General features: G+C 40.8%; 1 protein-coding gene across 1 annotated transcript; it reads left to right on the forward strand.

Annotated features, from left to right (window-relative positions):
* Positions 1-1546: 1546 nt before the first annotated feature.
* On the forward strand, positions 1547-4545 carry trub2 (TruB pseudouridine (psi) synthase family member 2). Its single transcript, XM_080545709.1, has 8 exons — positions 1547-1736; positions 2193-2327; positions 2641-2715; positions 2849-2910; positions 3039-3120; positions 3250-3322; positions 3592-3728; positions 4011-4545. The coding sequence occupies exons 1-8, from the start codon at positions 1619-1621 to the stop codon at positions 4373-4375; spliced, it is 1047 nt and encodes a 348-aa protein (XP_080401835.1). The 5' UTR covers positions 1547-1618; the 3' UTR covers positions 4376-4545.
* Positions 4546-10441: the final 5896 nt, after the last annotated feature.

Consider the following 10441-nt stretch of genomic DNA (forward strand, 5'->3'; position numbering starts at 1 on the left):
CAAAGCTGAACCTTTCCATCTGGCTTCCTGACAGTCATAGCCCACACTGCATACATCACAGTCACCAGCAGATAACTGAAACAATGCGCCACATCTTGAATGGTTGTCGTGCATATAAAGGGCTCTACATATGTAGGCATGATCGAATTGTGGATCTGATTTCAGAGGGTGTCATTTCCATATTCAGGCCTGCCGCAACGCTGTACAAGCACTCCACTGTAAAGCCTAGCATGTTCAGTCTGTAAAGCCTAGCATGTTCAGTCTGTAGAGCCTAGCATGTTCAGTCTGTAAAGCCTAGCATGTTCAGTCTGTAAAGCCTAGCATGTTCAGTCTGTAAAGCCTAGCATGTTCAGTCTGTAAAGCCTAGCATGTTCAGTCTGTAAAGCCTAGCATGTTCAGTCTGTAAAGCCTAGTATGTTCAGTCTGTAAAGCCTAGCATGTTCAGTCTGTAAAGCCTAGCATGTTCAGTCTGTAAAGCCTAGTATGTTCAGTCTGTAAAGCCTAGCATGTTCAGTCTGTAAAGCCTAGCATGTTCAGTCTGTAAAGCCTAGCATGTTCAGTCTGTAAAGCCTAGCATGTTCAGACTGTAAAGCCTAGCATGTTCAGACTGTAGAGCCTAGCATGTTCAGACTGTGTAGTGACGATTCAGAAGTGTTCTGTAATATTTCAGCAAACACCTCCGATGCTGTAATCGTCAATGAAAATCACAGAGAGGTGCTCATTCTAGAAGTTGGCTGCACCTTTGACCACAGCCTAGAGGAAGCCTTTTCAACCAAGATCTTGAAATCCCAACAGCTTGAGCAGGCCATATCACAACTTTTAGTTTTCATATTTGGCAGCCTGGGCCGTGTTCATAAGCTTGTTGTCAGAGGCCTTCAGATGGCTGGTCTATCTAAGAGAAGCCAAACAGTTAGCTAAATATTGCTCAGTATCTGCTGTTATTGGAGCCGCTCAATATGGAGAAGGCGGTGCTTCTTGTACCCATGAGCTGGAGACTGTCTGTTCTACAGTATTGATACTGTATCTGTCAAATCCAGTGTTATCATCATTTAGTGTGAATTGTACATGTATGTGGACATAAATAAAGCATTTAAAATGTGTGTGTCCTCTCTCTCTCTCTCTCTCTCTCACAAACACACACACACACACACACACACACACACACACACACACACACACACACACACACACACACACACACACACACACACACACACACACACATACTCAAAATATTTAAAGAAGAAAGAAGCATTTGGTTACATTTCGTTTTATTGCATTTTTCACAACCATACACGTACTCAGTATTTAGCTTGGTAACAAATTAACTGGTGAAAGATTTTGCACTTCATATTTTCAAAAGACAGTTCAACCCTTATTCATAATTACCAATAGTTTATATTGCTAAACCTGCTCCTGCCCGGTAGGGGGCAGCAGAGCCCGACAGAAGTGTTGAAGTGTCGCATTAGTCCTCGCGCTTGCGCATTGCATGACAGCCCCACATGTCCGGCGTAAGAATGTCAACAATGTCATCGTGATTTTTGATACCAAATATTGTTAGTTTGTAAATGTTTATGTGACATTTAAAGCGATCAAACAGCTGTGAACATCCGGCGGTATGACGACGGCATCTCTTCGTGCATTTCGCAAACTAGAAGGATTGTTTTCCATCTACAAACCTGCCGGGGTGCACTGGAAACTTGTCCGGGACACAATTGAGACAAACCTCCTCAAAGGTGATAATGTGTTATAATAATAATAATATAATAATAATGTGTGATAATGGCTCTGCATGGCGCTGCGGTCAATGTTGCAATGCAACGGCACGTTGATGTTCTGCAGCATAATGATGTTCAGTCCTACAATGTTCCAATGTTCCAATGTTACAATGTTATAATGTTATAATGTTACACTGTTACAATGTTACAATGTTACACTGTTACAATGTTATAATGTTATAATGTTATAATGTTATAATGTTACAATGTTACAATGTTACAATGTTACAATGTTATAATGTTACAATGTTACAATGTTATAATGTTCCAATGTTCCAATGTTCCAATGTTATAATGTTATAATGTTACAATGTTACAATGTTACAATGTTATAATGTTCCAATGTTCCAATGTTACAATGTTATAATGTTACAATGTTCCCATGTTCCCTGTGTGTCTGTCTCCCTCCCTCAGGTATAAACGCCGCCCCGCCTGCTCCTCCGCGGCCCCATGTCAGGTTCGTGGCCGGGCCAGGCTGCGGGGTTGGGGGGGTGAAGGGGCTCAGCCTCTCTGCTGCCTCCGTCCCCTCGCTGACAGACCACCCGCTGGGTGAGCTGCTGTGTTCAGGTTCTCTCTGAAGTGGCCTGTTCAGATGTGCCAGTGTTGTGACCTAAGCTGTAGCCCAAGAGAGAGAAATGTGTCCGTTGAAAAACACGATAAATCAAATGTCAGAATTGACATGATCACAAACTCTTAATTGGCTCATTTGAATGATCGTTGACAGGAAGTCATCAACACATTCATATGTTAACAGGGCTTGTTAACATCACAGAGAGATCAGTCAATTAGGGGACAGGATCTCAAGAACGGGGGCAGAGGCCTTCAGTGACATCTTTTCTTTGTTTTTTCCCTCCACCTCCAGTGAGCGGACCTGAGTTCCAGCAGATACGTGTCGGAGTGGGACACCGGCTGGATGCGTTCTCCTCTGGAGTTCTAGGTGTGGCTTTCTGTTAGATCCACATTCAGATAAACTAAACCTTACTGCAGAGAGATATGCACATCATTACTGTCATATATGGGTTATGACTCGTGGCCTTTCTGCTTGTACCTCACATCTGTTCTGTCCTCAGTTCTCGGGGTTGGACAGGGAAACAAGGCTCTGACTGACCTCTACAGAACACCTGTCACCAGGGTCAGTATAGATTCATATTGTCTGTTCTGTTAATATTAAGATTAAAAGTGAAATGGTCGTAACACGGCTGGAATGTTTATGATGTATTATATATATATGTCCTGATTATGGTTGAAACTGTGTTACAGGATTACACACTGGAGGGGGAATTTGGTACGGCAACAGACAACTTTTCTCATACAGGCAGAATCATAGAGAGATCCACGTATGGTAATGCAACTCCTTTTATTCTTTTTATTTATTTTGCACCTTACAGAAAAGCAGATCATTTACAGCATGTACTTGTATACTTTTGAAATGCTGTAACTAACTTCATTCCCATCTCTTATGTGTCACCAGGTCACGTCACCCGGGACAAGCTGGAGAGAGTGTTGGCCATGATGCAGGGGGCCCATCAGAAGGCCCTGCTGGTGTACGTTCAACCTTTCTCTCTTTGTCTTTCATGAGACAGAATGCTACAGTTCTGACTCAAGGAACCTCAGGAACTAACCTGTCCTCAGATCTTGTTTGGTGATGACTAGAACCTCATGTAATGAGGGGTGTCAGGTAGCTAGGTAGCCAAGGCTGTGTTCTCCTAGCAGCCAGGGATGATATAGATTACAATGATGCGTTCTAAAATAATAACCAGTAATCACCAGTAGTAACCAGTAGTAACCAGTAGTAACCATGGTTCTCTTGCAGACACTCTCATGTGGACATGGATTCTCAGGAGGCGTATGAGCTGGCTGCAGAGGGAGCGCTACGCCCAGACAAGAATTCTCCCCCTATCATGATCGGCCTGCGCTGCTTAACCTTCGACCCGCCCCACTTCAGCCTGGGTAACTATGACAGTTTCACATGTATAACGCAGGAGAGGCTGGAGGAGGTAGAAATCGGAGGATGGCGACATTGTAATGATGGAATGAGGAAGGGTATTACGCTCTGATTTCTACCGCCTCCAGCCTCCACTGGCATTACCCTGGATGAACCCAGATACACATAAACCCACAGACTTGCACATTTACTCACACGCATACATGTGCAAGGACTTAATTTAATAGACGTTTCTTTCAAGTTGATGCTCTGATAGTTTGCTTATCACATGTCTGTCCCTCCTGCAGAGGTGCAGTGTTGGAATGAAACACAGAGGTACCTCCGCAAAATCCTGCATGAGGTGGGCTTGGAACTGCACAGCACAGCGGTGTGTAAGGGAGTACGGCGCACGCGAGACGGGCCTTTCACTCTGCCAGAAGCCTTGACCCGCCAACACTGGACCGCTCCTGATATCCTGCAGGCCATCCAACAGTACAACTCTGCTAGGAAACCTGTCAAACACGCCAAGAGAACCAACACAGAGAGACCCAGCACAGAGAGACCCAGCACAGAGAAGCTGGAGGTGGACACAGACACGGACACAGCCACAGACACAGCCAGTCAAAGGCAGGCGAGGGGGGAGGAACACGCAGCAGTCGCCTCACTACATTGACTTTAACATTCGTCTCTTGTCGTCCTTGTGAATAGATTGAGAGATTGAGAGTAATCCTGCTGCATCATCCATTAAATGGACTATTTGCTCTTTTAGGCTTTGTGGAAAGACAATATGTACGTTATATATGTGTTGTTTCCATGTGTGTAAGTAAGTAAGTAAGTAAAACTTTATTTATATAGCGCCTTTCGTACATAAATGCAACTCAAAGTACTTTGTGTATGTACTATCAGCCAATTCCATATAAATTAAAGAATGTCCTGAATTCTTGATCATGATTTGGTAATTAGTAATCCCAAAATGTTTAGGAGAAAGATGAAGATTGAATCGATGTGAAATATCTTGTGGACGGAAATTATTTCCATCAGGCATCAATCATGATGTTCTACGTATGTATGATGTTCTATGATGTTCAGTTCTACCGGACAGAGAGAGTGACATACCAACACACACACACACACACACACACACACACACACACACACACATTCAGGCTGATGGTCATTGTATTGGAGAAACTGGGGTTATCTTTTGGAGCAGCACTTCCTTCCTCACCACAAGCAGAATAAGACACCTCATGGCAGCAGGGTCCTCATGGCAGGGTCCTCATGGCAGGGTCCTCTCAGGTCCTCATGGTCCTCATGGCAGGGTCCTCATGGCAGGGTCCTCTCAGGTCCTCATGGCAGGGTCCTCATGGTCCTCATGGCAGGGTCCTCTCAGGTCCTCATGGCAGGGTCCTCATGGTCCTCATGGCAGGGTCCTCTCAGGTCCTCATGGCAGGGTCCTCATGGTCCTCATGGCAGGGTCCTCATGGCAGGGTCCTCTCAGGTCCTCATGGCAGGGTCCTCATGGTCCTCATGGCAGGGTCCTCTCAGGTCCTCATGGAAACCAGATGTTTATCTGATGCAATCAAACACATGATAAATCACATGAAACATCATCATGGGATAGGTTTCATTATCATGGTATTTTTTTTATTTTAATGCAATCACTTTGCCAATGTGATGTTTGGAATGTTGATCATTTAGTTCTATTATGAAGCCATAACCATACCATATTCCCATAACAAAAACATCATCCAGAGATCCTTTCCCAGTTTGCAAGTTAGATGTCTGACAATGTTTCTAACAAGGGATTAGTGGTCTTGCTTCAGCTATTTATTTAAAATGTATTTATTTTATTTTATTTATTTTATTTTGTGCCTCACATGATTGAAATACTCTTAGTTAAATTAAAGACATATTAGAAGAAAAACTTTTGGTGTTATAATCACCAAAACTCTGAGAAACAAGACACTGTAGTTGCAATTACATTTGATACAACAAATTAAGTTACAATAAAGGTGCACTTTGTTAACCAAGTCATTCTTTAACAAAGACAAAACGTTTTGCAGATACTATACAATAAGTATTCAACAATTTACATTATTGTATTGTACTGAATGTGTGACGCATGTGACAACCATACTAAAGATAATGATGAATATTAGTATAACCCGTAGGAAACACTAGTGTTCCTGTTACTGATATACTGTGACAACGCCACTCCCAAAGGTAGGGTGGGAGACCCTAGATAAAATCTATTCGTTGACTTCCCCAGAAGTAAGTGTTCAGTTTAATTGAATTTCTTTTTAATTTTGAGTTTTCAAAATTAAACGTTACAAAACTATTTATTTGCCTGTTTGCTATGGAGAACAATACAGAGCATTCAAGACAGTTAAACAGATTTAATTAAAGTAACCTAATCAAAGAAAACAAAACAAAAACACAGACAAAACTCTTGTACAGTGCGCCACACTGTACAATCTGATTTTCTACCTATTTGCATAGTATATAGTATATGGTATACTACCATAGTTGTTTTGGTGATTCATCTCAGTGTTGAAGTTTGTGAGCTGTTATTTATGCACTCTAAAGGCTCATGTCCCTGAAATATAATTATTTTATTTATTGAAATTCTGTTCTAACATGCATTAAATGCTGTCATATTTATCAATTTGTTTGACCTCTGATTCTGTGACCACCAGGGACATGATGACATTAGATCACATTCTCTAAATATTATCTTAGAAGTACTAAGATACGTGGCTGGCACTGAGATACCAAATGCTTATTTGGATTTGACCAACATATTTATTCATGAGATTAATAACATTACAACCTTCAAGGAACTTTGTACGTTTTTGATAAAATACTTATTGGCATGTCAAACCATGTTTTTTTGTTTGTTTGTTTTTTACCCATATTAACATGATTTATACCTACATTGTAGAGAACTTTTGAAACATTGTGAGTTGTATACCAAGATAGCTACAATAATATTGTTTTAAGACATGTGTTAATAAGGACATTAAATGAAGCTTGCGACTCAAATGCAATGTCAGAATGACCGTTTGTTTGGTCAATTGGGTGAAATAGACATACACAAAAGCCAGCTAGTGTGTTTGCTGTGCTAAGCTAACCAGATGCAATATCTAGATCTGAACAGCCAAGCTTAGATAGGTTAGATAGTTTAGATAGTTTAGATAGTTTAGATAGGTTAGATAGTTTAGATAGGTTAGATAGGTTAGATAGGTTAGATAGTTTAGATAGGTTAGATAGGTTAGATAGTTTAGATAGGTTAGATAGGTTAGATAGGTTAGATAGGTTAGATAGGTTAGATAGTTTAGATAGGTTAGATAGGTTAGATAGGTTAGATAGTTAGATCCATGACCTTTCACCTAGATCCCATGACCTTTCACCTAGATCCCATGACCTTTCATCCAGATCCATGACCTTTCACCTAGATCCCATGACCTTTCACCTAGATCCCATGACCTTTCATCCAGATCCATGACCTTTCACCTAGATCCCATGACCTTTCATCCAGATCCATGACCTTTCACCTAGATCCCATGACCTTTCACCTAGATCCCATGACCTTTCATCCAGATCCATGACCTTTCACCTAGATCCCATGACCTTTCACCTAGATCCCATGACCTTTCATCCAGATCCATGACCTTTCACCTAGATCCCATGACCTTTCATCCAGATCCATGACCTTTCACCTAGATCCATGACCTTTCACCCAGATCCCATGACCTTTCACCTAGATCCCATGACCTTTCACCCAGATCCATGACCTTTCACCTAGATCCATGACCTTTCACCCAGATCCCATGACCTTTCACCTAGATCCATGACCTTTCACCCAGATCTCATGACCTTTCACCTAGATCCCATGACCTTTCACCCAGATCCATGACTTTTCACCTAGATCCATGACCTTTCACCCAGATCCCATGATCTTTCACCCAGATCCATGACCTTTCACCCAGATCCCATGACCTTTCACCCAGATCCCATGACCTTTCACCTAGATCCATGACCTTTCACCTAGATCCCATGACCTTTCACCCAGATCCATGACCTTTCACCTAGATCCCATGACCTTTCACCTAGATCCCATGACCTTTCACCTAGATCCATGACCTTTCACCCAGATCCCATGACCTTTCACCCAGATCCATGACCTTTCACCTAGATCCCATGACCTTTCACCCAGATCCCACAGCAGCAACAATGTAACACTTCTGTTCCCTGCTTCATGTTGTTCTGACAGTTCTGGAAGGTTATTACACAGTTCTGAATCTTAGATCCCTAGATTGATTTTTTTCCTGGATTTATAATGTAACAGGTGCACAAGATGTTCTAAATGTAGGGGATATCATGTTTCAGTCTTGTCTTGTTTCAAAAAACATGATATGAATGGTTGTGTCAAATGTGTTATCAATATCAACAAACATGATATCATGATATCTGAATATTCAAGATTCAAGATCTTGAATCTTGAATATTCAGATATCATGATATCATCATGGTTTGGACGATAGATAGATAGATCGTCTAGATACCTTTGCTAGGAAGTTGAAAGAAAGTTATTTCAGTAGCTGATAAAGTTAAAGGTTTGATTTAGGGCTGGGCAAACGATAAAAAAATATTTTTCGGTAATCGCAAGAATTATTAATTTTCCATTAAAAAAAAATTTTAATAAAAAAAAAAAAACTAGGGCAGAAATAACAAGCATGTTTTCCTTGGGGGAAAAACTTTATTTGTGTTGCTATTGCACACATTCATTCATTCACATTCAAACTAGACACTACAGTCAGATAACAATCCTCTTAAACAAGGCAGTGAGTAGCCTAAATTGTTTAACTTAAAAACACATTTTACGTTATAAATAAAAATATAGAAAATAAGTAACTCACCATAGGAGCAGTAAAAAAACAGTTACTCACAAATAGGATGATGACTGAAAACGTTAGTGTCCTTAAGAGCGTCCAGCTTAACTTAAATTTAAACTCCAGCGAGAGACTGTAGGCGGCAGGCCTACTGGTTCTTGTTCAGAAAGATGATCATGTTAACATGTTCAGGGGTGAGAGACGAACGCAATCTGGTGACAGTTAGGCCAGCCTAACTAATTTCCATTATTATTATAAATAAAATAAAAAAATAAAAAAAATAAAAAAATAATATTAATGATTATCGATCAAAATATGTTGTGATCGACCAAGATCCTTATCGATCAATTATCGATCGTCGATCATTGATGCCCACCCCTAATACTAAGTACCTTGAATCTAATACTATGAAATGTGCAGTTTTTGACAGGAATCCTTTTCAAGACAGCAGTATCACTAAATTACCCAGCTAACTTGGAAAGAAATCCAATATTTCACATGATTTTCTGTTTTGACAAGATACTTAATCTTGAGTTGTTGAGAGTCTAGTAATGAATTAAAGTAAAGATATTTGGTAGTTAGCTGGCTTTCTCATTGATCCTGCTTTTCTAACAGCCCCTTGGTTTGGTTTGTCCTGAGCTGTATGTATAGAGCACAATTATTAACATGTGTAAAGTGATGAATGAATGAATGAATAGTTTAATGACCACACGACCTAGGTCGGTGGAATTTGTTGTCGGTACAGCTCAAACAGCAGTGTCAAAAAAACATACACACATTGTACATGACTACACATTGTACATGACTACACATTGTACATGACTTTCTCTGAATTTTCTTAGATTTGACCCTAATAAGCACCATAACCATGTGTGAAATATTTCAGACCTTGAGAATGTTAGGATTGAATTAGGTCGCAATACTACCATCAACTAGAATGGTTTGCTGCTCTGAAGAGATTTCCAAATATCTACTTTTGCTGTGGGTACAAGAAGTGTTCATTACCAACTCTATTTGACTAGATGTAAATACAAGCTATTTTTTAAAAGAGTATAACAAGGTTTTTTTTGTCATTTGTTTGGGGTTTGCGTCTCATCATTATTCAAAATGGTTCTATCCCAGTTGTATGTGTTGTGCTGTTCCCTTTCTTCTGGAAAGCATGAATAAAGTTTTAAACCCGACATTTGTTTGGCCATTTTTTAAATTATTATTAATTGAATAAACATTTGACTACAGAGACAGTGCTTTACCACATAAACCAGTTTGATGACATAGCCCCTTTATGACATCATAATCACCTACCAGTATAGCTTGTTCACAGGTTCTTTTGCAGTATTTTATTTCCATTGGTGGCTGAAGGTGCATTAGTAAATATGAACTTTCAGCACAATGTGGAAGGTAATCTTATGAAGAAGAGTAATAGGAATATAAATAGAAATAGGACACGCCACCTGCCGAAGAGGCACAGAGGCAAGAGAAAACATGAGGTCACAAGAGGTCACAAGAAGAAGCGGCAGATGATGATGAGGATGAAGGACCTTGAGGATGTCGCCCCGTCCCAATCTTTGGTCACAGAGACCTTTGGCTCACAGCAAGATGTGGTTAGCATTCCAGTGGTGAGGCCAGCAAAAGAAGAAGAACATCACCATGACACTGCCTGGGGGACATTTCCCCTCCAGTTAGACGCTGAGCTGGATGACATTCTCTCCACGCCAGTAGAGGGTGAGGCAGAGGAGGCAGCGAGGCTCTCAAGCCTCTGTCAACAACCCTCAGAGGTTCTCATCTACCCAGACCTCTATAAGTTGCTCTACGGAGACCTACAGGGTATAGCCCTCTCTCCCTCC

Source organism: Nansenia antarctica (assembly GCF_963989245.1).
Source record: "Nansenia antarctica genome assembly, chromosome: 15".
NCBI classification, from domain to species: domain Eukaryota; kingdom Metazoa; phylum Chordata; class Actinopteri; order Argentiniformes; family Microstomatidae; genus Nansenia; species Nansenia antarctica.

Excerpts from the sequence above, each read along its gene's own strand:
- trub2 (XM_080545709.1), top strand. The coding sequence starts at position 1,619 with ATGACGACGGCATCTCTTCGTGCATTTCGCAAACTAGAAGGATTGTTT. Across the intron at positions 1,737-2,192 it reads TGAGACAAACCTCCTCAAAG|GTATAAACGCCGCCCCGCCT; the intron begins GTGATAATGTGT and ends TCCCTCCCTCAG. Across the intron at positions 3,323-3,591 it reads CATCAGAAGGCCCTGCTGGT|ACACTCTCATGTGGACATGG; the intron begins GTACGTTCAACC and ends GTTCTCTTGCAG.